The 13,527-nt window shown below is 44.1% G+C and overlaps 1 protein-coding gene across 2 annotated transcripts in view; it reads right to left on the bottom strand.

Moving 5' to 3' along the window:
• The window catches only part of ZRANB3 (zinc finger RANBP2-type containing 3), a 199,526-nt gene that overhangs the window by 9,014 nt on the left and 176,985 nt on the right, over positions 1 to 13,527 (bottom strand). For both annotated transcript variants that reach the window (XM_079781908.1, XM_079781909.1), the window contains 4 exons: positions 10,247 to 10,444; positions 8,637 to 8,728; positions 6,016 to 6,117; positions 4,747 to 4,889 (listed from right to left, as the gene is read on the bottom strand). In XM_079781908.1, the coding sequence (XP_079638034.1) occupies positions 4,747 to 4,889; positions 6,016 to 6,117; positions 8,637 to 8,728; positions 10,247 to 10,444 (535 nt within the window). The remainder of the gene's footprint in view (positions 1 to 4,746; positions 4,890 to 6,015; positions 6,118 to 8,636; positions 8,729 to 10,246; positions 10,445 to 13,527) is intronic.

The raw sequence follows: 13,527 nt of genomic DNA, 5'->3' as shown, positions 1-13,527 counted from the left end.
ACCTAACCATACATCTCAGGATCTCTCCTCAGCACATACAGAATTGCCCTATGTTTTAAATGGCTGCAATATTCCATTATTTGGATAAACCATGTATTTAACCAGCCTCTGATTAATGGGCATTTTGGTTGTTCCAGTCTCTGCTATCACAAACAATGCTGTCATAAGTATCCCTATACATGATATTTCCTACACATGAAATAGATATAAAATAAATTCCAGGAAGTAGAATTGCCAGGTCAAAGTTTTAGTGCTTTAAATTTGGGTAGCTTCTGACACATTGCTCTCATTTGAGTTTGTTCCAAATACAGACCCACCAGCAATGAATGAGAGTGCCTGTTTCCTCATACTTCCACTAGCACCAGGTATGTCATTTGAAAACTTCTTGCACCAAAAGGTTGCTGGTTCGATTCCAGGTCAGGACACATGCCTGGGTTGCAGGCTCAATCCCCAGTCCCCAGTAGGGGGAGTGTAGGAGGCAGTCCATAGATGTTTCACTCTCACATCGATGTTTCTCTCTCTCCCTCTCCCTAAAAATCAATAAAAATATTTAAAAAAATAAACCCCTCTGTTAATGGTGATAGGTATCTCATTATAGCTTTAAGTTTGCATTTCTCCAAGCGTAAGGGTGATTATCTTTTCATACATTTGCATTTCTACTGTGTGTCTTTCTTAAAGCAATAAAGAATTATAGTGAATTCCTTTAAAATTCTCTAATTTTAGTTCGTAAACTCCTCCCACCCCCCATTTCTTCAACCATTTTATTCCCTTGATAAAAACAATTCACTAAAGTATTTCAGTGGATTCTAAATGAACTAAAAAGCTTCATAGCTTTGAGGGGCGAGGGAATATTAAGTCTTGCCTTAGGTATTATTCAATATTTAAAGGCTTAGGAACCTAATTCAGTAACTTTAAAAGATGCTGAGAAATCTATTCAGAGATTTAGGAACTAAAAATAACCTTTCCTACAAGAGTTTTTAGCACAGATTTTTGGAAACCATGGAACAGATCAATCAACACCAAATGGAGGGGGTAGGGGATAACTTTTCAAACATAGCTGTGAGTTACCAATATTTAATTTTCCACTGAGGTTTGTATGAAGTTCATGTAAGTATATCAACTCTCAAAAGGATTATGGTAAATCCCAATTCTGACAAATAGAGAAGGAAGAACGTTGTCTGCTAATACTTCCTGGATGGGGCTGCGGCAGAGGATGGCAAGTTTTGTAAGGAGAGGAGTGAGTGTGCTGAAAGGGGTCCACTCCGATGAAAACACTGCTGGCTCCAGGGTGCCCACCTGCGTTGGGGATCAGCTGTGGCTGGAGGATAACTAGTTGGCAGCCTAAACTCAACAGGGCTCCGACTGAACCAGGCCTGCCTCTGCCGAACGGGAACTCACTTAGGAACTGAAACAATGGCTGGTGACCTTGGCTTCTATTCACACTCAAGAGTGAGCTGCTCAAAAGCTGACTGCAGGCCCTGAGCTTGGATGAGCCTGAAAACTGGTGGACAGCACGGGAGGGTAATCTAATTGGGGATTTAGCCATTGCTTTTGGGGGGAACTCCTAAAAATCAGTACCTATTTGTCTTTATTCTAAGGCCATTCCATTTTTTTTCAGAGATGAATCTTATGCCTAGGAAATAAAATGTGGCTGCTGGTGATCTGGAAGTTGAGTAAAGAATGTGGAAACACTCTGAGCCTGATGCCAACCTTGGTTCCATTTCTCTAGAAAGGAAACTGGGAGGACAGTGGGGGAAAGGCGTCCAGTGTCTAACCGTCCGCACACAGACTTCCACTCAGCGCTGCTGCGCAGCCCTGCCCTTCAGAGAGACATGGTCACTCCACTTTACTGGGACTTAGTGGGGTTCCACGGGGAGATCGGCATGCTTCCTCAAAGTACCGCCCCTCTAAGGGGACACAATTCATTGTCATGCTCTGCTAAGTCAGTTTCCCTGGAGCCCTCCCTCTCTAATCAATGACTGCTCTTCATTTTCTTTTCTCCATTCCCATTGCTAATGACTTCATAAAAAGTCCTCATCTTTTGTTCTTTCCAAGTCTACTACAATAGTCTTTTTAATTTGTGTGGTAGGTAGAATTTTAAAGACATCTCCCTAGGATTCCTGTCCCCAGTATCCAATCAATAACGCATGTAGGTAATGCTGTAAAGGGACTTTGCAGATGAAATTAAATTTACTAATCAGCTGACTTTAAGATAGGGAACAATTCCAAGCACAAGGAGTTCACACAACTTTGCTTGTCCTGAGATGTAGGGATCCTTGTGCTAGAACTAGGAAGAAGCCTCTAGAAGCTAAGAGCGACCCCCCCCCCCCCCCAGCTGAGAGCCAACAAGAAAACCTAAGTCCTACAACCACAAGGAACTGAATGCTGTCAACCACCTAAATAAGCAATGGATCCTTTCCAGACTATCAGTAGAGCCCAGCTGGCCCACATCTTGACCTCAGCTTTATAAAATGCAGAGCAGAGAAACCAGCAGAGAAACTCAGGCTTTGACTTATAAAACCCCAAGATGATAAACCACTGTTGCTTTAAGCCACTGAGTTTGTGATAATTTGTCATGGTAGCAACAGAAAACTAGCTCAACTCGTCTCCCCAACTCGAGTATCACCCTTTCAATCTACCCTTCCAACTGCTGCCAGAGTGAGCTCTTAAAAACACAAGTCCAACGACTTACTCTGCTGCTTGTTAACACACGTGATATCTATAAGATATCACTGCACATCCTATATAATAAAAAGTATATGCAAATCGACCAAATGGCGGAAGGACTGGTTGCTATGACCCACACTGACCACAAGGGGGCAGACACTCAACGCAGGAGCTGCCCCCAGCCCACAGGCTCCAATCGCCTGATGGGGAACAGGGAACCAAGGGTGGGTGGTGGTGGTGGTGGGGGGGGGGGGGGGGGGCGGGGCCGGAGCAGCCGGGAAAGATGGCCTTGATCACAGGCCGTGCATGAATTTTGAGCGCCAGGCCTCTAGTAATTTTATAAGTAACTTTGGTTTGTATCAATTTTATGACTTGCTTTTTAGCCTGACCAGTTATCTTTCTCAGGAGGTTCTTTGAGTGGTCATCCATGTCCGATGGAGAAGAAACTAGAAATGGCTGTGGTTATCTCTGACTGTGCTTATAAAAATGAGAAAATGGAGAGGACTGGAAGAAGTATTGAAAATAGGCATCATGCTTTTTGTTATATGTGTGTGCATATATGTATGTGTAGGTGTGCGTATGTATAAACACACACATATTTTAAATGTATTTTTTATATAAAGTAATATATGCTCCTGAGAAAAATTCAGTACAGAAGACATTAGGCAAGAGTCCAAAACTGGCAGCTCATAAATAAACCAACTCAGCAGAGTCATGCAGTATTTTATTTTTAAATCTGAATTTAAATGATGTTAGATGGGTTATGCACTTTACAATTTGCCATAGTTCCATCTCCTGCCCCATCTTTTTCTAGTTTTACACCTGACCTCATTCGCTCATTTACGGTTCCTGCTTTGTTTTCATCATTAGTTTGTGATCCTGGAGTAAAGTACCAAGTCCCTACCATCTCCACAAGTCCCCTAATCTGTGGTCTACAGCAAGATCGCTCAGTGGTGGCCCTACTGGCACTTGGAAACGGGAAACTCGTTGCTGGGGAGTGCAGTGCTGCTCACTGCAGGACTGTCATCAACACCCCAGGCCTCTGGCCGCTAGGTGTTCCCCTGCGGTGTCCCCTGATTTTGACAAACTAAAAGTTGTCACCCTGGGGGTAAAACTGGCCCCAGCTGGAACCACTGTCCTAGAGAAACCTCTGGGAAGATTTTCTGAGGTATCCTTCCAGACACTTTCTATGTCAGTAACAGCAGTTACATATATTTGTGTCTCCATCCTTTTTATATACTTATTTTTATCCTTAATGAATTATCACAAGTGTCATTCCTTGTTCTCCCATATGAATGACTATACCACATGCCATATGCTGAAACAGCTGAAGAGATTTTCACTGTGTGGGGATATAATTTATTTAATCAACCACATCCTCTCCTAAACCATTGGTGAATTTTTTTCACCTGTGTGCACAGGAAAGGCCAGAAATCACAAACGATGGCATGTGGGGGTGAAGGGGTTACAGGTGTATGGAGACAGCAAGGGCCACGGGGTCTTTCTGCCATGGGGCCGCTGGTGCTTTGCGAGCTCTTCAGAGCACGAGAGGGCGGCACATAGCCGCCTGCCCTTCCCGGAACCTGCTTCGTGCTGAGGAAAGACTACAGAGAGCGGATCACACGAGGGGACACGAGCCCTAAGTGAGGCGGAGATGATTGTGATGCCAAGAAAGGAAAGTCCACGCACAGAGATTGTCATTGGTGATGACAGAGGCAAACGGCTGCAAACACGAGACGCCTAACCTTTCATTTCGTTTCCAACCACAGGCGGAACCGTTACCTCCACCACCTGGGTGGTGGTGCGGCCACCAGAACCAGCTCCCTGTGCATGGCACCGAGACCCACGGCCGGGACGCAGGGCAGATGGGCCCAGAGGCGTGTCCTGCTGTCCTCGCAGGGAAATGTCTTCCGGGGAGCAAGGGTCCCGGGCTGGGTGAGTGCGACTCATGTTGAGAAAGGACAACCGAATCTTGGATTTCTTCAGTGGTTACATAAATGCCTCAAGCCACCCCTCCCCCTAAGAACTAACCATGCCAAGTCATAAAATACAAAATAGAAAGAGAAGGTCCGCCCATACCTTTTTGTGCTATTTGGTTTGGTCTGTTGCTTTGTGGCCTCTTCGAATGCCAGCGCTGGGCTGCAGAACAGCTGCCCGCTCCTCCTGACCACCCTCTGCTTCATGGCCGTGAGGCCGCTCCATTCGCGCACGAACCGCAAAATCTGCCGGGAGATGAGAGGTGAAAGCAGGGCACGCAGCGCACCGCACGCCTTCTTTTGAAGTGGGGCTACTTACAGCGCCCGGCCACTGAGGGGGTGTTATACCCCAAACAGGCTTCTAGTGAAGGCTTTCTTCGGTTTGATCGTTCACCTCTTTCTCGTGAACCACCTACAGCCAGTTCTGCAGGCGTCTCCTGGTCCAGAGACTCGGCAGGCACGTTTCCGGGCACCCGGCACACGTCCCTGGCACGCAGGGACCAGCTGCAGCAATGTGCTCAGTGAGGCCGACAGAGGCCCGGGTGGAAGCCATGACCAAGGCAAAGCTGGTCTTGGGGACAGCGGGGGTGGCAGTGGTGACCGACCGACACTGCTACACCTGAGAATCGCTTTGAACCCCACGACTTAAGTCATCGCAGGAAGGCAGGCATCAATCAACCTGGGCATTTTTATTAGAGTGACATTCATCTCACTTATTGGTCAAATATACGTAGCTGGCTATCTTCTGGGAACCTGCGAATCACGATTAGTGACACTGAAGAAAATAAGTCAGTGCTACCTTTCCCTTTAAGACAGGTGCAGCCCACCCATGGGCAATGTTTGATTTCCACTCCAAGGGCAAAACATCGTCGCTGTTTCCTTGTAGAAAGCAGTACGCTGCAGGCTGGGTCCGCCCTGCACACGCTGACCCTCCTTTGCAGGGAAGGGAAACGGCCACAGCTGAGCACCGAGGCCACCCTGGCAGGTGCGTGGCCTGCACTGCAGGCTGGTGCTCTCACGGAATCGAGAGTCACCCAGCATGGCCTCATCTCCGCTCTCAGAACCTGCCAGGTTAGAACGGAGTCTTCACAGATAAAGTGTGACCTGACAGATACAACTATCACGTTGCTACTCCTGTGAATGAGGCATTAAATGTGAGGATGACTCAATCCACAGAAGCAGCAACCTGGGTGTGCTCACTCACCAAGGGAACGGAGCTCATATATAGTCTGAGCAGCGGGGTAACTTGCAGGCACGGCCGGTGATGGGAATTCTGCAACAGGCCACGAGTGCTCCGCTTTTATGACACTCCAAATGGTCATTAACATTACTCAGATTTTAATTTACAACAAATTCACAGAACTATTCTTACCAGGGAGCGATTTTGTTTCAGCTCAAAGCTTGCTGGTAAATCTTCCCAAAGGTCTAATTTTATATCCAAAGGAATGAAATTGCAGTTCATCTGGTTTCCATCCTGATTATAGATTAAGAAGGCATTGTTAATCCATTTTGTCTGTAGGCACCATAATTATTTTAAAAGTAAAGAACTGTATTATGACATAATAGCTCAGTCTCCCAAGATCCACCCACACAGCCCCCCAGAAAGGACGCTGAGAGGAGGAGGGAGGAAGGCTCCCCGGGGCCCTCTGAATGCCACAGTGCGTTCACTGCTGAGGGAAAATACCACGCAGAGGGGTAGTCAGCTAAACACAAGGCTGGAGCAGGAAGTACTTCTTTATAAAGGGGGAGAAGAATCTCTGCATGTGAAAATAGAGCAACAAGAGTCGAATCATATTCGAACTCTCTCTGCTAAAAGAAAGCGCTCCAGCTCCCACAATTGCTTTGGGAAAAAACACACAAAAAAATTACCTGCGGATTCAAAGTTTAGATACATAATTGTTATTCTAAACTCAATCAGACTTGGGATTCTGGCTGCAAGGACAGTTCTTTAGAGTTACATGTTAATGACATAAATGGCTAAATAGCTGTTACTGCTCTTCCTTTTAAGCAGTGTTCTTTTAGGCAGCGAGCTGAGTTTTTATCCAGATTCTACTTTGGCTCTTCGAAGGTCAAAAGGAAAGATTTCATCGCAACTCTGCTGTAGCTGTGAAAAGACCTGTTAGCATTTCATCTGCGTTGGGTCTCGTGTGTAGAAAATAACTGAATAACGTTTTATGGTAAAGGGGCACATATTTAGAGTAGTCGTACAAATGCACTGGAACTGCTAAGAGAGATGTCAAGAACAGGAGGCGGCCACGCTGCCAGGCTGGTGGCCGAGCCAGGAGGGATGGCGAGGCCGTGGCTGCACCTGGCCTGGCAGCCGGCCCCTGTGCCTCTGCCAGGAGCTGGCAGGTTCTCCCCGGCCTCCACCCGAAGGGGAGAACCACTAATCAGATGATTCAGGAAGCACAGCTTCCACTGCAGAGAGTAAGACGGGTAAGGAGCTAAGGGCTTCTGAATTCCTGTGTGCTCTGCACGGTGTCTGACTTTTGGCTTCTTGACCCTCAAGCCCACCTGGGGTCAGTTCCCTGTTGCTCCCATGTGATGGTCAGAGAAGCGAGGCCTGGCGCTCGCTCCCGAGGGGGCGAGGGTGGTTCAGGGTGAGGTCTGCCTGGGTGAGCAGAGGCCCCGGGGCGCTCCTCCCAGGTCTAGGCCTGGGGTCCAGCCGTCAGGGGAGCGCTGCTGACTGCCTGGCTTTGTCTCGGTCCCTCTCCCGGTGTGGCCCCAGGACAGAGGTTGTGGGCCGATGAGGAGGCTGCTTGGTGATTTTGTATTCACGATCCTCCCCACCTCCTGCTCCTCTATCCAGCTCTTCTAATCTTCAGTTAGAACTGAAGGTTATTACATGGAGCGCCATCTGTCTATATCTATATTTGGTGTAGTAGATAACATGGCAGTGAGTTTGCGCAGCTGCAACATAAGTTATCTTTAAAAAGGCATTCTTGCGGTAGAATGGCCCATGAGTTTAAAAAGTTATAAATACCATTTTCTTATACTTATACAGATTAGAAATTTGAAACTGTAGTCCAAACAAAATTATTCATAATTTCAGCAATTTTTTCTCAAATATTCAGACCAGTTAACCTAGGCCAAGGGTTCTCACACGGCCCCCAGCTCTTTTCCGGGGATCCACACGTCAAAGAGTTGATATAAAAACAGTAAAACACGATTTGCCTTTTTCATTCTCGTTCTGTCACAACTGTACAGTGGCTTTCCATGCACAGGCAGATCTGGGAATCCCACTGTCTTCTATTAAGACTTTAGAGAAAATTGCTACAAATGTAAATGTTCATTAAATATTATTTTTGTTTTGGAAAAGGTAATTGTTTTTCATGAAAATATGCTACTGATATAAATATGTATATTTACATTATGGATACTCTTAAATAAAACAATAAATGAATGTTTTTAAGTGTTTCCATTTTAATTTTAGATATAGTAGATATCAATACATACAAGCCACATAAAGAGATAAAAGTTTGAGCCCCACCAGCCTAGGCTCTGGCAGGAACCCGAGCAATCCTTTCATGACATCGCCATGGAGTTCAGTGAACAGATGGGCAGGCGGAGGCTCGCTAGAGACGCTACTGTGGCTGCTGCTACAAGAGGTCAGGGCAGGAGCTGGTATTTTATGAGAGGGCACTGTGGCTGGCCCTGTGCTGAGTGCTTTTCAGGAATCAGCTCCTTTCATCCTTGTACTGCTCCTCTCCACATATTACAGTGGAGGAAACTGAGGCACAGAGCAATGAAGTAAGGTGTCCAAGACTCCACAGCTAGTCACAGGTCTGAGCTGAGGCTCTGGTGCTGACGTCTGGGCTCCTGACTACTATGCTGGTTGCCTCTCTGACTTACCATTGGGATTTGAGGACTAGCTTTAAGGAGAAAAGGAACTAGGTGCCAATCTCTTTGTTAATAAAATTAAATATCTCATTGAAACATGAAAAAAGGAAGCCTTTTGCATGATGCAAGCCACATAGCCGGCATGATGCTTACCTTGGTGTAGAGGTGAATCCGGTCGGTGTTCCTACTTGCACGAAACATTAGGGTGCTGTACACTGGCTGAGGGTCTGCGCACTTCGACTGTTCTAATCAAGAAGATGAAAGAGAACCTGAAGGCTCATCTACCCTCAATCCAAAATAGTTCATTTCAGTCTTCTGTGGGCTGGCATGATGAACCAGTTTACCACGTATATCAACCCCTGTGACGGAAAGCATGTGCCTGGGCCTGAACAGGATGCAGGGAGGCAGCTCGGAGCATAGCCTCCACGGCACCAGCGGCTCTGCACTTTCGCTAGTGACCCAGGAAGAAAGAAACACCTTCAGAAAGAGCGGGACAGTTACAAGTCAGGCCTAAGGGAGCATTCCTTGCCACCACGAGTGAAGGAGTCTGGCATCTAGACTTCTGCTAGAGCTGATTGAAGTGGAGGCTGAAAGGGCACCGTCTTGATCAGCAGCAACAATACCACCCCGTGAGGGCCCCGTGAGGGCCTGACTCCCTGTGGCTTCGCCTCCCGTTCACAAAGGGAAACGAGTGGATACCTTCTCTCCTCATAATCTCTTTTCATTTATTCCTTCCTCAGTTCCACTGACCAATATATTCTGTAGGAAAGACAGGCTTATCAACGCTGACCTAAATAATAATTATAGTTAACACTTATCAAGTACTTACCATGTTCCATGCACTGGTCTAAACACATATATTAATACCTCTCAGAAATAAGTAGTGGATTATTTAGAGGGGGAAACTGAGGCACATTCACTTGCCCAAGCCCACGCCATTAGCAAGAGGATTTAGCCCAGTGAGTTACTATGGTCACAAACTGAATAACAAAGAAAATAACTCCAAGGCACTCACAATCTCTTGCCAGCTGGCCCATAAAGATAGTGATGCATGACATATAGACTAGTATTTGCCAACTAATACAGCTATAAATAATAAGTGGAATCAACCCAAAAGCAAATGAATCTGAAACTCTATGTGGTTGGCTCCAAGTGCAGTCATGATTCATATAGTCTTTTATAAAAAATTAAACTATAGTTAATATACATTATATTAGTCTCCAGTATACAACATAGTTATTCAACATTTACATCCTTAACAAAGTGATCACTTGATTCGTGCAGTCTTGAAATTATGTTCTTCAGAAAAATTTTCTTTACCAAAAACACACAAAACCCCAAACCCTAAATTTAAAATATGCCAATTAGTTGTAGGCTTTTAAAAGAAATTCATATGTAAAGAATTAATTATCTGCTAATGGCTGTTAATAATCTGTCAACCTTACCATTTGGCCCCAAAGAAACTCCCAAATATCCACACCACCCAGTTGCTGGGCGTGGGCCGCTGTGTGAAGGGGCGGGGCTGAGGCGGGCTGCAGGTCTGGAGCAGGGCAGCCAGGTGCTGGTTCTGCTCTCCGGTGATGTCTGAGTGCCAGCAGCTCTGCACTCTCCACTACCTGGTGTTTAAGTGTGTGGCTTATATTTTTAATATAAATGAGAATACGAGGAACCCAGAACCAGGTGGTGATCACAAATCTACTAACAGCATCATGTGCCTAAGCACCTGGGTATTACTTGGACAATGGAAATTGGAGCAAACTTACCATCACCCGGCGGGGGCGTGAGTCCATCGTCTCTCCCGATTTTCGATATTTCTTCCTTGCTCTCAGCCAACGGTTCCGGTTCTGTCTGTACAAGCACTCGTTTTTCATCGTCAGAATTAGTGCAAATGTTTTTGGACGTGTCTTTCTGAGAATCATCTTTCTCATTTTTGTTTTTATCCTGGGTATACTGTCGGCTATCTATTTGTAGAATTATAAAAATCAGACAAATAATTTACACATACATTAGATAAAGTCATTATTTACTCTAAGCCTAGTTTGAAAAGGAAAATTTAAAAAAGTCACAGTAGTTCTTATAGAAAGAAACAAAGTCAAACAAAGTCATCCTCTGGAAACATGTATTGGAGACACTCTAGGTGCTGGAGAGGAAGCAAGGACAAGACAGATGCGTCCCCGCTCCCTGGAGGTTCCATTCTAAGTGGCAGAGGTAGACAATAGGCAGGTAAACAAGTAAATAGGGCCTCTTCAGGTAAAACAGGGTTTTGTGAGTAAGGGGATGGTCAGCAGGGCCAAGCTCTAGGAAGAGCCCCATTTGAGCTGAGAGCTGTCCATGCGTCTAGGAATCCTGGCCCCGGGTCTTCATTCTTGGGTTAGATTCTACCTGTAGCTAGAAGGTATTAGAGGGTTTTAGGGAAAGGAAGACATTGACCTAAGTCTTTAAAGGCTCACTCTGGCTGCTGTATAGAGAAGAGCCAAAGGGAGAATAGTAGACAGGCCACTGAGGTATGAGAGAGAGAAAACGGTGGATTCCCGTGGGTGATAGCAATAAGATAAAGTGGCCGGAATCAGGATATATTTTAGAGGCCACACCAGGAGAATTTGATGGATCAAGTGTGGGAGGAGAGAAAGGAATTAAGAATGCTGCCTAGGTTTTTAACACGATATAAGGAAGATAGAGGAAGAGAAGATTTGGGTGTTGGTGGTGAATCAACAATTACACTTTGGACATGCTAAGCTTGAGGTACCCATTAGACCAAGCATGTCAAACTCGCGGCCCTCGGGCTGCATGCTGCCCACAAGGAATATTTTTGTGGCCCAGCCAATATAATGGTATGTAAGAAATGTTTTAATAAAAATTAACTTTTACAATATCCTGTTACACATAATTATTAATAACGAACTACAATGTTCGCTAATGACTGATTACTATAATCATGTTGCATCCATTTCCCTTACGCACCTTATGCACAGACACACCATTTCTCTCCACTAATATTAGCAGCAAATATTTTAGCAGCTGATTGCCACGTCATTAGTCTTGGACTGACTTGTTTGGTGTGCACAACAGGAAGTATTTTGCTTTCGGAGAACAAGAAAAATAGGTTTATTTGCGTTATGCTTATTAATTTGTGCAGTTATTCAGTGTCTGGTAAGTAAATGTTCAAGAAAAAAGATTAATTTTTATTAAAATGTTCTATTATTTTATGTTAACGATGACTCATTTATTTCAGCCCTTTGTATTCACATGTCTCTATCGAAATAAACCTACGTTTCTATGAAAATTGAAGCTTTTGGTTTTTTTGCGGCCCACATAAACTTAAACCTTGTTTATTTGGCCCATGTTAGTCTTTGAGTTTGACATGCTTGCATTAGACGTCCAGGTGGAGATAGATATTAGAGACCACTGGATACATCCAATCTGAATTCAGTGAGAGAGAAATCTGGGCGTATACAGTAAAATGTCAAGTATAAACTATCGATTTTAAGAACAAAGCACAAGAGAAGTGTTACACATTGGCAAATATTATGCTCATTAGTATACTGTACCAAATCTCATCTAATATGCTAGAATCTGCATGAGCAACCTCCATAGGAATGTAATATCCTAACACGGCTCCTTTGATTTTTGGATTCCACTATTTCCTCAAAGTGTTATATGGCAGGCAAGGACTTAAAAATTTAGATGGATTAGAAATAATTCTGTGGTTCAATACTTTTGGGGTATATCCAAATTAAGATTGGAAATCACTATGACAAATTACAGTAACATAAATCTAATAATAACTTTTATGTACAGTAATACCATTGTTATGTAGAATATATGTTTCTCTTTGAACAGACAGTTGCTTGCTCACAAAAGACATTTTGTTTTTGTTTGGACTGCTTGGGAGTTTGCTTATTAAATCGTGGGTCTAGAAACGTTCGTTGTTGCTCTTGGTATCATCACAAAGAAAAATCAGAACTATAAAACCCTGTTAAATTATAATTTTTGTTGCTAAATCGCTCAACTTACGTACTTAAAGTGAACTGACATAACCTCGTAGTCACAAGATACTTTATTTTTATTGCCTGTAGCAGTTGGAAATTGAATGAGATAATGCAAATTGTGAGAGAGATGATATGGGATAAGCTTGTGGTTCCAATTTAGTTCACAGACAACAGGTGTCCACGTTACAAATATACCCACCCAGATGGCAGGCTTGTCAGTGTGGGTAGGAACACCCAGGAATGAAAGAGGAAAGACTCAGCTACTGATTACACTTCCTCTCAAATCAAAGCTAAGACGGAGGGAAGCATGGCCGGCAAGAAGGAACGGCAGTTTCAGCTTCAACTTCGCTGCGTCTTTGTTAATGTTAATACTCTGAAGCATTCACATGTGATGGAAAAGGAGATGTGGACAATTATTACACTTGATAAAACAAAATGACTTCTTCCAGGTTCCAAAACTGTCGACTTGGTACTTTGAGTTACCATAAAAAATGACCTCTCACACAGGAGAATTGGCAACAAAAGGCATACGAGTGATCTTTTTCTTAAGACAACCAGGTATTAATAATCATTCCAAAAGCAAAGCATCAGGAAATGGCATCTTATGCTATAGAAACATACTCTGAGGTATGTTTATCATTTCTACTTTTAAAATAGCATGCTTTAAAAAAGAATAAACTCATAAAACATATCAAATCGGTTCTTTAAAAAGATCTAGAGAGGAATTTCTATGATTGTCATGCAAGAAACATGGCCCAGTGTATATTTTACTAGACAAAGAAGCGACACTGGGTTATTTTGTTATTTGAATAAAAATAATGTATAATTTCTTTAAAGTCAAGTATTATCCTCTGAGTAAAGAAAACAGCAGGTCTATGACTACCAGGCATATTTGCTGCCATAGCAACAGAGCTTCTATTCCTGCCCACTGAATTCACATCCTGCTGGCATTAATCACAAATGTCCATTTGTGCCAAATTAATGCCAGGCCACGGACGCTGGGGGTCCACATTCTTGACGGAGCCAGGAGCTTTCCACATTCCACAAGGGGATAC

The sequence above is a fragment of the Cnephaeus nilssonii genome (assembly GCF_951640355.1).
Source record: "Cnephaeus nilssonii genome assembly, chromosome: 10".
Classification (NCBI taxonomy): domain Eukaryota; kingdom Metazoa; phylum Chordata; class Mammalia; order Chiroptera; family Vespertilionidae; genus Cnephaeus; species Cnephaeus nilssonii.
The sequence above is the reverse complement of the archived record's forward strand: the minus strand, read 5'-3'. Positions and strand labels throughout refer to the sequence as shown.